Below are 15432 nucleotides of genomic sequence, written 5' to 3' on the forward strand. Positions count from 1 at the left end.
TTCCTTCACAGATGCTTTTAAGTGAAAGGGGTAAACGAAAATGTAATGTAAAATGTCTATATAGGCCTTGTGTTAGCTATTTTCAAACACACAGGGAGAAAAGCAGAGATTGTGTGTTCAGACATGTGTTTTGACTGCTTCTCTCACTCTCCCCCCTTTTGAATATCACAGAGAAAGACTAATTTTTGTACTCTCTGATTCACTCAAAGACACTTAATCTTTTTTTCTTTACACCGAGTCCTTTGTTCTCTCCAAACAGGTGGGAGAGGGGCCTGCAAGGACATGACTTTCTCTTTCATGTGGGTAACCTCACAGAAATGAAAACACAAACATACAGACCTACTGTACAACTGAACACGTTTCACGAAAGCGTCTTTCCCTCTCTGACTCTTAGACTGTTCTTATTAAAAAAGCATTTAGCAGCAGTTCTTACATATATCTACTTAAACAGATTACATTTCATAACTTTCTCCATGCAAATTTGCCAGAGCCACTTATCAATCCAATTAGAGCTCTTCTCGTTAATCTCCCTTCAAGTCAGCGAAAGAGAGCGCGAAGAAGAATATTGAATTTGTTACAACAAATGTGACATGCACATCTGACAGAGTAATGAGTGTGTGACGGAATAATGTGGGTTATGAATCCGAAGCTAAATAGATTAGTGATTTATACGTAACAGAGATATTTTCTTTAAAGGTAGAGTTTGTAAGAATTTAGCAGTAAAATATCCAAAAACCAATAGGCCAATGTTATATATTTTTTCAGCTGAGTACTTACAATATCTCAAATGTTTCCAACTGCTTTTAAATCCTGAGAAAATCGCCATTTCTAACAGTGGACCGGGCCGTTTAGTCGCCTGTTAATGGCGTCATATTCGCGTTACCCTTTGTTACCGCCTTTACTGACGTACTAACCGCGTGACACTGTCGTAGACGGATGCGGAAGTAGTTTGTACCGTCGGTCCGAGTACGTTCAAAATAACTTTTACTACGATTGATAAAACTGCGCAGTGTTATCACACCATCGAATTGGACAATTACACTAACATCTATGACTAACAATTTAGTTATAAACCTTACATTACTCTGGTCGAATTCATTATAATAAAATAAAACTAGTTCATCAAACGCAACATTTATAAAATATATTACTTCACTTCTTCCGGAAACATGATTTCTCAAACCCGTCTGATCGATGTATAAGCGGTAGCGTATCATCAGCGGTGGAGTTGAAGACAACATATCCCATCATTCCACGCTTCAGCGTCATCAAGCTACGCGATTGTTGTTGTTTTAATCGTGCGATTTCTACAAACTGTACCTTTAAATGATGTGCATCTCTAAAACTGACATGTATACAGAAACTTGCATCTGAATTGAGCTGTATATCGGTTTAGAATATTATTTAAACATTATTATTTTATAGGTTCTATATATATATTATATTATATATAGGTTCTATATATATATTATATTATATTTGCTATATATTTTGTAAGCCCAAATGGTGCACATGTTTTACAAGATGTTAAAAAGGCAGTTAAAAACAAAACCAACAAACCTACCTTAATAAAGAAATACTACTTTTGAATGACTTTTTAATTACAATTACTTACTAGTAAATATAATTTTAATATTCATATAATACTATTATTACATGTCTAAACTCTACAGTTTTTCTACATATGCATAATGTGTATAATGCATAGTAATTGTTTTCTGAAACCGGCGAGCCTATTTTTTGCCCTTGAAGTGGGCCCCATTATGTTTTAAATGACTGTGGCTCCATCTAGTGGACATTTCATAGTACTTTCTTGCCTTGATAAGTATATGTTCACATACACGAAAGAAAAAAACGCGATAAAGGGAAACTCGAAACTATAATGAAAATCAGTAGGGGCCTATATTCTATAAAACTATACTGACATATAACATATTGTAAAAACGACAGAATATCAACTTTAAGCAAAAGAAAATTGCCAAAAACTTTTAGATGTGCATAGTTTATATGTTTATTACATTCTTTTTGACAGAAAGTAAATTAACTAAGAAGATCAGAGCTTGTTAGGTGATGATGGTGTGGTAAAATATAAATTTGGCTATGTCGGATCGGATGCATCTGCCCCTCCTCAGGTAACACCTGCATGTGATCCTCGCTACGCAGTTTAGGAAAATGTAAATTGAGGTTTGACAGCACATCAAAGTGTTTCTCTGTAATGTCCCCGATTCAATAAATAATTATGCATGAAAAGCACATGCACAATCATCAAATAAAGTAACAATAAACTATAGGCATTCATAATTGTTTCTGTTAGGTTTCCTATAATTATACTCATAATATTAGGGTCTAACTACACGTCGACATTTAACCTTTCAGAAGCAGGTGAAAAAGCAGTAAGAAATGCAGGAAACAGAAAAAAAATGGTGACCTTTTTTATAAATATATGCTGTTATGATAAGTCATGCACATAACTTTTAACATATAAGACTATTATTTTGCTGCCTTGTTTAGGGAATGCAAAACGAGTTTATATCTTACTTACAATAAGTGATTGAGTTACAACATCCGCTATTCTCACCTTCTCTACGGCAGGTGTGTATTTTAATAGAGGAAGTTCACTGCGCATGGAATGGAATGTGGAGGATGGGGGTGGGTCGTAGGCGGAGTCCATTTATCTTCAACCTCAGTATTCAAATTATATTAATCCAAAGAGCACCCTTTAGTTGAAAAGTATGGGACTGCTATCCTCCGCCAACGTTACTGGCATTAAGGTGACGTATTTAGCGAATGGGATGCAAGTTAGGTTCGGGAAAAACACCTAAAATCTTAGTGAATATAAAGACTTCGGGTTGCATCTATGGCGGGGAATCTCAACTGCAGACCTATAATAACTACAACTAGCAGTTCTTGCATTGAGTTTGGGAATTCAAGCACAGAAGGCACTCCGTGGTATGAGAAACAGTCCATGCAGAACGTGCCTGAGTATCTCATCGTTGTTGAAGTGGTAAGTTAACATCAACTTTTTTCACTGTGTATCAATTATTCGAGGTGACTTACTTGCTGTAAATGCTTTGATAAAAAAGTAGTTCCCCTAGGGCTGCTCAGTTGGCCGTTCAGTAATGTTTTCTCTTATCATTCCTATTGCGCCATCACTGGAATTTGCACGGGCAGAATAACGCTTTGTTGAGCGCACTAGACAGTCAATGCGTGGTTACTAGGCAACCGAATATAGGCTAGTTTCCTCTCAAAAAATAAAGTTCTGCATTACTCAAGTGTCAAGTTTACACAAACGAAATCCAACTCGTCGTCGAATAATTACATATGCAAATTAACTGTTTAACAAAAACGACTTGTGGCCAGCACACTTTCGAAACACCAGTCTGTGTATTCAAAAGGAAATAGTCGGCTTTCAGCTATCTAGCAGATTTCATTAAATCTCAGTGCAGGGAAGATAAGGCCAGAGTTTTGTAGGAAGTGCCATTGTGATGGAGCTTTGTATTTAAATGACACTGACAATGTGGTTTAAAGGGACAGTACACTCAAAAATAAACATTCTGTCACCTCGAGTTGTTCCTAATCTGTATACACTTCCTCTGATGAGTTATTTGGAAGAATGCCCACAGTTCCTGGCAACCATTGTCTACTACCATAGTAGAGACAATTGCTATTGTACCCTATTAGGTTTCCTACATTATTTGTAATATATTCTTTGTGAAAAAAGATTTTCAAGTTAATTTGAACTACTATGGTAGGATCTGTTGATCAAAGGATCAAATATTTCAAACCATCATGGATTTTTTTGTTCTACAGATTTTGGGGCTGCTGGTGTGGACTTTGATCGCAAGCACAGAGTATTTCCGATTTTCTCCATTTGGATGGGTGATGTTTGTGTCTGTGTTCTGTTGGCTTCTTACAATCTTTCTCCTCATTATAAGCCTGGCCAAAAGACAAATCCGACATGAGCATTGGACAACAATGGTCAGTGAAGCTTATAAAGTTCGATTCTTAAATGGAAAAGAAAAACATTAACATGCTGAAACAGTTTATCTTAAAACATCAGCTATATGCCTTTAGTTTTAACCATCCCTGGTTATCACAGTGGCAACGTTAAGCTATTTTGAAGGAACCTATTGCAGTGCTAACTGCAAAACTAACTGTTGTTCTTTGTCTTAGGTTCTTGTTTTCAACTGTAGTGCGGCATTAATGTACATGTCAGCTGCTATTGTTGAGACAACGATGGTAGACCGTGAGGTCAAAGGTCATCATGATTACAATTGCTGGGCAGCTTCAACGGTAATAATCTCATTTCATGGTATTATGTTGATAGCTTTTCTTACTGAGCCCTAAAAAAGCAATTATTCATTTTTTACTTTGCCTTGGATTGTTATGATTGTCTTTATTTCTCTCTGTTCCAGTTTTTTGCATTCCTCATTTCTCTGAGTTATGTTGGTAGTGCATTCTTCAGTTTTAAATCCTGGAAAAGCAGAGGACAATAACGCTGATGTGTGATGGGAAGTAAGCAGTTTCAAGTCACTGTTAAACATGACTCATTTTTATCTTAATTCTTCAGGCATGGACTATATACTTGAAAAAAAAAAACACAGATTTGCCTTTAATATTAAAACTTAAGGAATGTTAGTTGATGAAGAAATACTATTTTTGTTGTTACAATATTTGAAGTAATTCTATGAAGATACAGATTTGTCTTTTGCACAAAGATGGTTTTATGTTATTTTCTTCTATTCTGTATGATAATACATCACAGTATATGTTTATAGCCTACTTCTCTATTTAATGTAGATTTAAGGCTTAACTACTAGTAATGAAAGAACAGACATCAAATGTTTTACCTTGTGCTTTGAATGTGCCTTTAAATGTAAATTCTTATTTGCATCGTATAAAATGTGTTGGAAATCGTCATGATATTTGCACTGTTACTCGATTTTTTCCAAAAGTTTTAATGTGTTCAAAAAGTAAAGTGTAATGATTACTTCCATCCTTGTCCAACTTTGCTATGCTCAACACAAAATTACAGTCTATAAATAATACTCTGTAGAATTCAAAACAGCATATTTCTAATATTACAAACAACATTATTTTGTTGGTCACATTTATTGACATGTGTTAGTGAAATGTTTTTTGTTAGTAATCTCAAATTGAGTTCAATCTGTATTAATAAAAATATTCAGAAAAAAACATTTGAAAGTGAGGTTGAACAAACGTTTGAAAAACTTAACACCAGTGATGTTTCATCCATTTCCTCTACCCACACAAATGATCAACAACAGCAGCAGTTCCCAATAAATACAACTTTAATAGAATGATTACAGACCTGATCCAGAGAAACATCACCACATCTTGTGAAATTACAGGACCATATTAGCGTTTGTTTACTTTGTCGCCCTCTCACGTAAGAAGTTTGGTTGATGACTGTACATATGCAGGTGAGGGTGATCTCACCTGCCCGGCCACCTCTGCTTCTCCACCCCTCCCCTTCCCTTACTAATTTCTAGACAATCTCACTAAGTCTCCTGCTGAATGACTCTTTAAGCGCATAAAGAACCAGACACTCACACGCTTACATACACCAATGAAAAGAATAGTAATACTGATCTCATTTGCATGATCTAGAGTGCATCCATTAATAAACAGAACCATAACCGGCTGTAGTTGAGCGATGAGGACACATACACAGGAACGTACAATTTTCAAAAGCTCTTATAAACGTAGAAAACAAACAAAAACATTTTTTTACATGAACATAGTTGTCAGTCCCATCAGCAATGATAAATGCTCAAAGCTTTAATATTTGTGTTTGAGCTTAAATAGGCAACTTCATTCACCACATTTAAGTTAAAACCTCTAAAATGATGCGTCGGGCAGTAAAGTATTTCTTCAGAACTTCCTACTCTGCTACAATTAGCATTGTATAAGATCATATTCAGTGTCATTGCCTACTATTGTGTAATAGTGCAATATTTAGTTACGTTTACTGTACGCAGCGATACGACTACAAATGGGTGACTTCATTGACAATTTCTCAGCAGCGATAAAACCTTTAAAGGTTATTAGTTTTAGTAAGTAGTACTGAAATCATGTCAGTATGCATGTTCTGCAGTTACTGGTCCTGTTTAATACACTCACGAATAAGAAAGTGAAGGAGTATGTGCTAATGGAATGTAGCCCCACCCAAAATGAGAAATCTGTCATATTTACTACGCTGATGTTGTTTCGAGACCCTACACTGTTGTCATCAGTGAAAACTATTTTTTTTAGGTTTTTTTTAGATATTCCAAGTGCAGTAGCTTTGTGTAAATGAATCAATATTCATGTCGCTCATTTGCTGAAAACCGTCTATCCACCGCAGATGGTTAATTATTTAATGCCAGTTTGAATATGTGGAAGAAAGAAAACTACAAAGATGGAGCGGAAGCAAAGATTTACAGTGAATAACAATCCAAATTTTAGGTTGCTTCATCGATGGTGTTTTTTGTCCATTTCTGAGCTTTTGAGTGCTATTGGAAAAGAGCTGCATTAAAGGGACAGTTCACCCAAAAACATAAATTCTCTTATCATTGACTCACCCTCACATTGTTCCGACGCAGTTTAAAATGATTTGTTCTGTTGAACACGAAAGAAGATATTTTGAAGAATCTTTCTGTTCTGGGGCACCATTGACTACCATAGTAGTTTTCTTCCCTACTATGGAAGTCAATAGTGCCCCAGAACTTTTTGCTAAGCATTCTTTTAAATATCTTTGCGTTCAGCAGAACAACAAAATTTACAATTTATACAGTTTCAGAAATACTTGAGAGTGGGTAAATGACGACAGAATTTTCATTTTTGGGTGAACTATCCCTTTAAGATTCAAAGCATAAAAATAGCATACATGCGACATAAGGGAGTAAATAAGAAAGAACTGTCATTTTTGGGTGAACTATCCCTTAAAGAGGGCTAAAAACAACCATTTCATGAAAACAAGGGGATCACACCCAACACATTGTTTGATCGTGTCTCTCACTACTGTGACTGTAATGTGATGCTTCCCTTTATTTTTTGTTCAGATGAGGCATAATAAGACGTTTAGATAAGTAAACATGTGCGTTTGTTTGTCAGAAGCCGAGTGACATTCACGGTAGACGTACAAGGTTCTTCTCTTACAGGAAGATAATTACAACCAAAAGCTGAAGAATCTAACTCGCATACATATAAACAAATGTCATAACCCCCCCCCCTTACTTACTAATCTTACTTCGCTCTACATCCTAATTCCCTCTCTAAATCTCTCTGTTAGTGTCCAACACTGATCTAGTGTCCTTCATTTCTACATCAGTCCTCATTCTGTCTGTCTCTGTGTTTTACAGAATCATCCGCTGTACATGTGCGCGTATGTGTGGAGACAGACGTAGCATCTTCATTTGCCCGACATGCAGCTTCAAGTCACTGGCCTTACAAGGAATAAACGGGAAGAAATCCCTCTCTGAACAAGAGCAAGAAAAGGGCGAGGGAGAGGAGAGGAGGGGAGGAGAGGTGCTGGGGGGGCGGAGAGAGCAGTGTATGTGGAGGGGCTTGATAGTAAATAGACCCCGCCTCTTGTTCAGGATTCATCGTTTTCAGCAGGGGGCGTGGTGGCGTTAGGGGCTGAGTCCATGTCAGATTTGTTGGAGATCCGGTCCAGCTCAGCCTGGACGTCTGTCAACCCCAATTTGGAACCTGTGAACACCAAGATGGAGAGCGAATCAGTATGTGTCAGTACAGTCGCTTTTTGCGTACCCAGTTAACAACTGTAACTTTGAAGCAGTATTGAAGGGACAGTTCAGCCCAAAAATTAACATTATGACATCTTTTACTTACTCTAATGTCATTCCAAATCTTTATGATTTAAATTCGTCTACAAAAGATATTTTAAGGAATATTGGTAACCAAACAACAACAGCCTCAATTGTCTTTCACTGTTTGCACACAAAACCATGGAGACATTTCTCAAAACATCTTTTGTGTTCCACAGATCATGTACAGGTTTTGAATGACACGGGGGCAAATAAATGAGAATTTTTCTTTTGGGAGAACTGTCCCTTTCACCAAAGTCAGTAATTCAAAAGCAGCAGTGCAAATACATATAAGCTGAAGTCAAAGCTTTAGCATGTCAGTGTTTGCGAGTCAACAATTGAGTAGAAGTGGGGAGAAAAAATGAGAACCATTGCATCTTTGTAATTTTAGACCAAAAGATCAGAGATTGGAATAAATTATATTTTTAAAAAGAGAATTTTTGGAGCAAAGTAAGATGAAATAAATGAATACTCTGATAAAAGTTTTAATGGATCTGCACACGCATACAGACTCACGCATTCATTGTGTTAATGACATGAAGTGCTTGGAAATGCTTTAGAAAACGGAAACATACAACCATGCAAGAGACCTTTAATTCAATATTTGTAAAAGGTTTTGAAAGGTACATTTCACAATACTGTTACAATGTAAATTCAAAATCTATTGCTAAATACGAATGTTTACAAGACTGTTGAAAGGTATACGCCATCTCACCTCTGCCAATAATAGCGATAGCAAACAGCTTGGGAATGATTGTGGATTGCACCTTGAAAGAATTAGTTCGCTTAACCATAGTTCGCCAAATATATCCACTATTACTGTATATTAAATCTTATGATTGACACTTTTGTATAAAATGTGGTGTCATCCTGTCCAACCATAGTATGAATTACAAAGTAGTGCACATGCAAGTTAAATACATGTGGTCAGGGATATTTAACTCCAGTTTTGAAGGGCGACTGTCCTGCCAAGTTTAGTTCAATCACAAATCAAACAAAAATATCAAGGGCTCTAGGATAGAAGACATACATAGACGCTGCCCTATAATATGTATTACATACATTTAAGACACATCAGACATAAACGCATACATGTCAACAAGAATTAGCGTTCACTTGTATACGTTTATAGGGCAGTCTCGCCCTCCCCAATATGGCGGCGGCCTTGACATGCCACAGCAAGAGGACAATGAATTCGTTGCTGTGTCTATTAATAGGCCATCTATGTTCAGAGTTTATTTGATTTAGATCGGATCTAAACTCAGCAGGACAGTGGCTCTTTCGAAGTGGAATTGTGCCAACAAGGAAGGGGTTTTATAACAGACAAACTGTACAAGAGACAAACATGCATGACATATGTAACTTATATGTGTGCTGGAAGAGTCATGCTGACAGATGTTAGTTGTAGGGAATACATAACGGGTTAGAGAGACATTTTAGATGCAAGCAATGGAGTGTTGCATGGACACACACCTTAACGTGGCCAACATCCCCTTGCTAACACACATGATAGAAGACAGTTTAAAGGGGTTAAAAATGATGGCTGATGGGCAAAGTGCACACTACTTCAGCATAAATGTTGTTGCTCACTCATTCATACATACACATGAAAGGAAGAGGGTCATTTGTAAGAAAAAAAAGCACATGTACAGCAAATTTAAGGGATACAATGATCTTTTGGAGAGGATACTGGGGTCAATGAGGTACTTTACCTATAATACACTCCCATAAAATCAAGCTGCTTTATGGGTTCAAAAACAAATGTAGATGCAAAAGCAAAATATGACAGAGACGGTGGAGCTAAAATCAGATCTCAGATCTATACCAGACTGCATAACGGTGTTAGTCTTTGAACATGCAAGCTAAATAATGAAACTGTAGATTAAGCATTTTATAGAGTTTGCATGTAAACTAGTTCCTTTAACGTCTTCTGTTATTGGTGTTAATACTCATCTGCTAGGCACAGAATGAACAATAAGGGTGACAGCACGTCAGCTTGGATGGTAAGCATGGGTGACTGTGCTGATGTTTTAGCTGCACATGCAGAGATAATCAAATATATATTTATGTTATATTACCGTCACTGATGTCAAAGATCTGGGATGAATGAGGAGGAGGGAAAAATTAATTAAAAAAAATTAAGAGGACAATTTAAAAAATGATAACAAACAGGGAAAACAGAGGACAAACTTAAGTGACCTCACGCATGTACAACATGGAAAAAATATATATTTGAAGTGTTTTCAAATCGAGAAAAAAACATAACCTTTTTAGCTAATTGTGAACTTTTATAAAGCTGAGCATTTTTTCACATGTTGACTGTCCAACTTTGAAGGATGCTGATGTTAAAAACAGTGGAGTTGAAAGTAGAAAGTTGAATTATGAACCTTACGTCACACAATTCAAAACACTTCAAATCCACTCTGAGAGCCGGCACGGATACCAATAAAGAAAGGAATGTGTGAAAGCATCACAGAGAATCGCCTCACCTGACTTGCGGACTGTTCCCGGTGTGTTACCCCCTCCCCCTGTGGGCTGAGCGCCCGGGCTGGGCGAGCCTGCTTTCTTAGTCAGCAGACTGTTGAAGAAGTTGGCCAGCACGCCCTCGCTGGTCTGACCGCCTGCCACATGAAGAAAAAACACAATTAGCACAATCATACAGATTCAGACAAGCCATTAAATAAAAAAGTCTCAGATTAGCACAAACTACTAAAACCCTAAACTGGAATTAAAAACATGCTGAAAGAAAGTCGAGATGAAAGTCTGATGGAGAAATTTAACGTGGATAAACAAGGAAAACGGTCAAAGCCACTCTAAAACCAACAAGCTCTCAATCCTCTTCCAACATGTGCAGCAATTTTCTTACAATGTAAACTCATGAAAGTTAAGTATTTCTCATCTGCATATATGAATAAAAAAAGGAAATTAAGAACTGTGGTGCCTCTATATCTACACATAAAGACATGAAAGAAAATGGTAGGCAGGTTATATTGTTTCAAGATGAGTGGGTGTTAAAAACCAGAAAACCAGATCCAGAGAGAAATAAATCCCAGGAAGGAGGAGGAAGAAGTATGATTCCAAAGCGGATGCTCCCAGTAGTTGGAAAGCGGAAGATGCAGCCCCGGTGAGAAAGTGAAGGAAAGGATGGGCAAGGAGAAAGATGCGGATGTCCTGCACACGTCGCTCTCATACACACCTTTCATGTTGGGATCAATCTTCTTGGTACCTGATTGCATGGGCATGACGCTAGCCACGTTGGCCGCAGCTGAACGATTGGTCGTCCTAGGTGAGCCTGTGGGGGCTCTGTTTGTTGGGTCCTGTTAAACACGCAGAAAAATGTATTAGAATTACTTTTTAGAGTAACAATTTTAGAGCCGAGTATATCTTTAAATATACAGAATTATACAATTTCATAATATATTTTTTGTATTTTAATCATTTGAATTGGTTTTAAATGCATACATATTTGAAGAATTCATGCAGTTATTTGCAAAATTTTAGGATAAAATAGTTGGGTTGAAATGTTTTATGCAGACACTCACCACTGGTCTTCCTGCACTGACTGGAGGCTGTTTGGCTAACAGAGACTGAGAAAGAAAAATATTTTTCACTTTTTATGTCTCATTCTTGACTCTTCTGGTTACCCAGCGAACTAGATTCCCGGTGAATCTCAATTTTACCAAGCATAGATTTATTCAGGATTTAATCTATGGGTTTTGATTTTGTGGTAAATTAAACTCCTGTAAAAAGGTTAAATTGCTAAGAACTAAGTTATATAACACGAAATGTGGGAAACTGTTCATAGTACTGTACATACACAAAACCTTGTAACATTACCTGCAACTTTACTAGAAATACTTGGTCATCTTCAGCTTGCACTTCCTTCTCATGTACAAACTGGAAAGCAATGCCAGACATTAGTGCTTGCACATTGAAATAGTTTCTATAAAGAAAAGTCTGGAAAATAAAAGGAGTTCTTACCTTTCTAACTGGAGGTTTCACTATTACATCTTCGAAGTTGTCATCTGCTTTTAATGTCTGGAAATTTTCATGCAAGATGCCAATCTTTTTTTCATTGTCCCATCCTGATGGACTAAAAGTGAGACAAAAACACCATTTAAACGTTTGCACCTTCATGCATCCTTCCTTTAAATCCTTAATTTTCCTTCCAGGACAATCTATCTCAAGACCCCAAGATATATAGGAAAATTATTTCTCAATGTAATTGTAAATGTAAATGTATAAATGTCACGCAATTAAAAAAATGTATGGTAAGAAAACAATTGCTTTATTTGATATTAAACAGTTTTTGGGTCATTAGTCAAGAGACCCACAGTTTAATCTTCTAGTATAAGCTGCACCTGTAGCTCTTCCCCAAGCACTTACATAAACACTGAGTCTTTCTCCACCACCTGAGCTGGGATGTCGAAGGGAAAGCCGTATAACCTGTGTACGAGGTATTTATATAACAAGTCTAGATTTTTGTTCTCCTTCATAGATGTGTAGAGTAGTGCTGCCCCATCTGGTACACCACTTGTAAAGGAGAACACATTGAGACCATATAAACATAAATACCTCCCTCCAATATTATTCTCTACTTGATTTTTAAAAGCCAGCCATTTTGGCTCTGGTGATTTTATTTTTATTCAGCTGTTAAACAAGACATTACTGCGCACTGACAAAAGCACACACAAAACACATGAAACTATTGATAATACGGTCGACACCGATTATCCAAATAACTGATGTTTAAGGATACACTGAAGACAGAAACGTCGGATGTGAGACTGGATGAAATCTAAGTGCTCGTCTTTATAATCGTGTTCCTTCTCCAAAGTGCTGATCGCATCACACTGCAGAGAGAGAGAGAGAGAGAGAAAGGGGTTAATTATTCTGTACCTGGATATATTTGTAATTTGCTTTGGATAAAAATGTTTAAAAAAATATATATATATCAATCCAAAACTGTAAATAACAGTAGTGGCCAAAGTGGCATATTTGTACAATATTTTCTGTTAATGCCAACACCACACCACCTCATGTACTTTTGACGAATACCTTAAAAATATTTATTAAAACCCACATTGCTGTTTAAAACAAATTTTAACGAAGCATCACAACACAAGTCAATTGATGTACCTTATTGCAGACCACCACTATAGTCAGGCCCAGGTTGTTTGTAAGTGTGTTGTCCCCCAGGGGCAGCAGGACGCTCTCTTCCTCTGATTCAGGATTCCTTCTCTGGGGCACACCGTCCAGATCAGTTCCTGGTTCCAGATACTCCTGGAACTGTTTCACCACTGCGTACACACAGTCACATTCAAGCAGAGTAATTTAATATCCTCAATGAACTGCAAACTCATTCAAGCAAGAAGAATAAATGTCATACAGCGCAGCCTGCAGCGACTCGCGGTCTCAGAGGTCAAAAAGCATCCTAGAGATCATGCAAAACACACTCAACTCACATCTGTGCTCCAGCTCTCTCATGGTTTCAGGAGGTACTCGGAGTTTGTCCAGGTAATCCCTCACCACACTGCCCCATTTCTGCAGCGAATCGAGGGCCAGCCACGGCCGAGAGAGATCCACCACAAACAGAATCAGCGAGTCCGCAAGGTTCTCTGTCGACACGGCAAACTTCTGCAGGCCTTTGTGATAAAGGTCCCCGTCGAGCACCCACGCGTTACATCGTGCATGATCTGTCAAAAGACAGCAGGGACTGGTGAGAGGTCTCTATGGATTTTGCATGCCATTATTAAATTTAATGCTGTTTGCACCACGTGTGAAACACGTTGCAACTATTGATCAGGATAGCAAAGCTTGACATGTTGGCAAAAATGTTTTCCAAAAAAATAACAGCTGAAAAAACTGTTTCAATTATTAATTAATTAATTAAAGGCAATTACAGTCAGTTATTTCACACTATTCCTTAAAATGATCGTATAAACTTAAAGATGGACACTGCCAACCAGGTGTGTGTATTGAAGGGTTTGTTTGAAAGTTTTTAATCCTCACCATCAATGTCATCATCATGAACACTGAAATACAAGTACTCTAAACCCCGCCCCTTCATGTACTCCTCTACACCTTGTAGTTTGGCCACCAGGGTGGTTTTACCAGAACCCACCTCACCTGTAAAACAAGCCATAAGCACACAAGTAGAGACAATTGGACCCCGGAAAACATACATACTGCAGGCATTATATATTACAATAACACGCAACAACAACCAAAAACTGATTCGTTACAAACTGTAAATGAATGTTTTGTATGCATAACAAATACATAACATAAAACAAAGATAAAATGATCAACCTTTTCTTATTCTCAAAATAGGTCACTCTGTAATACAATAACACTCAAACAAAGCTTGCATGACATTTAGTCATTTCTGATGTTTTATGAGTAATTCTTCCATTGAGGAAATAAACATTAGATAGTTGGCCTCTATGCATACATAGCTTCCTAACAAGTCAGCATTTTAGGCATCATGTACTACCGGACATCATTTCATCCACCAGTGAGTTGCCTACCAAGATAGCATCCAAGGTAGGCAACTCACTGGATTTTGGGCCACGGCCCTTGTCTAAAAGTGCGGATTATCTGCGCCTAACCAACGTATTGAACAAAATCTAAAAAGCTGAACTACAAGCAAATCTTTAAAAGAAAACAAATTACTTGATGTAAATAAAAAATAGCATTTCCGCTTCTTGCTATATGTGTCTATCACCACGCGCACTCAGGATGACGGCAGACAATGACGTGCGCTCAGTCGAGCCCTCAGTAATAACAATAACAGCACACTTAAAAATCACATCACTGCACACATTCACGCTTCAACAGAGTCATCAGTCTTTGCAACCCTCGCATTCACTCCATATCACATGTCATTTAATAGCAATGAAACAACGGATGCAGATCCGCATGATGTAGCGACAACAGCAGACATGAAACAGCATTTATTTATGATAGATGGAAAAACACCCACCCATAACCACCACATTCTTTCCCGACGGCAATTTTGACCGGGATCGCGTCGATACCTCACTCAATATCGATGACCTGGACGTAGAGAGTGGCGTTAGCTTTTAAATCCACACATCTAAACACAATAAGCATCAATGCGATCATTGAATCGGGCTGGCCTGTGTACCTGCCCGGCTGGGGTAATTTGCAAGTTAGCGGCTAACAACTGTCACATGCGGCTCAGGGCCACTTAAAGACACGTTGAGCGCGTATATGGGAGATTCAATGGGGGGGAAAGAACCGGTAAAGCCTACCATAAATTCTGCCCGTCATCATCCTCGGGATTTTGGCTTTCGGAAGTGCTGTTATTTACATTTGTGCTAGCCGATAGGAGTGTATTTCTGCCCGTAGTCGCCATCTTCGCAGGCTTGAGTGACACCCCTGACTGAGCCCCGGATGTGTCGCACAGAACCGAGCACTGCTTTTCTGCTGGGCGTGGACCGATGTGAGCCGCAATGAGAGCTCAGATTCTATCTTAGGAGCAAAGTAAAGTAAGATTTGCTATAGTTGGAGTATTCTTTTAATTTCATTTTTGAAACCATGCATCCAGGTGACGAATACAAACATACTCGGATGTCCA

At 37.8% G+C, this 15432-nt stretch overlaps 2 protein-coding genes across 4 annotated transcripts; one reads left to right on the top strand and one right to left on the bottom strand.

Moving 5' to 3' along the window:
- Positions 1 to 2666: 2666 nt before the first annotated feature.
- Positions 2667 to 4994, top strand: cmtm8a (CKLF-like MARVEL transmembrane domain containing 8a). Its single transcript, XM_056741411.1, has 4 exons — positions 2667 to 3004; positions 3811 to 3978; positions 4174 to 4293; positions 4416 to 4994. The coding sequence occupies exons 1-4, from the start codon at positions 2858 to 2860 to the stop codon at positions 4494 to 4496; spliced, it is 516 nt and encodes a 171-aa protein (XP_056597389.1). The 5' UTR covers positions 2667 to 2857; the 3' UTR covers positions 4497 to 4994.
- A 296-nt stretch (positions 4995 to 5290) lies between these two features.
- dync1li1 (dynein, cytoplasmic 1, light intermediate chain 1) lies at positions 5291 to 15230 on the bottom strand. 3 transcript variants are annotated; one of them, XM_056741410.1, is made up of 14 exons: positions 15107 to 15230; positions 14815 to 14888; positions 13842 to 13958; positions 13295 to 13525; positions 12969 to 13129; positions 12589 to 12682; positions 12216 to 12351; positions 11811 to 11922; positions 11667 to 11726; positions 11372 to 11416; positions 11026 to 11146; positions 10319 to 10450; positions 9908 to 9926; positions 7575 to 7713 (listed from the first exon to the last, which is right to left on the bottom strand). In XM_056741410.1, the coding sequence occupies exons 1-13, from the start codon at positions 15208 to 15210 to the stop codon at positions 9919 to 9921; spliced, it is 1395 nt and encodes a 464-aa protein (XP_056597388.1). In that variant the 5' UTR covers positions 15211 to 15230; the 3' UTR covers positions 7575 to 7713; positions 9908 to 9918. The 3 variants fall into 3 exon arrangements, with proteins under 3 accessions (XP_056597387.1, XP_056597386.1, XP_056597388.1); XM_056741409.1 differs by lacking the exon at positions 9908 to 9926 and having other exon boundaries at positions 5291 to 7713; positions 11056 to 11146; XM_056741408.1 differs by lacking the exon at positions 9908 to 9926 and having other exon boundaries at positions 5291 to 7713.
- Between the last annotated feature and the right edge of the window lie 202 nt (positions 15231 to 15432).

This window comes from Triplophysa dalaica, chromosome 25, assembly GCF_015846415.1.
Source record: "Triplophysa dalaica isolate WHDGS20190420 chromosome 25, ASM1584641v1, whole genome shotgun sequence".
NCBI classification, from domain to species: Eukaryota; Metazoa; Chordata; class Actinopteri; order Cypriniformes; family Nemacheilidae; genus Triplophysa; species Triplophysa dalaica.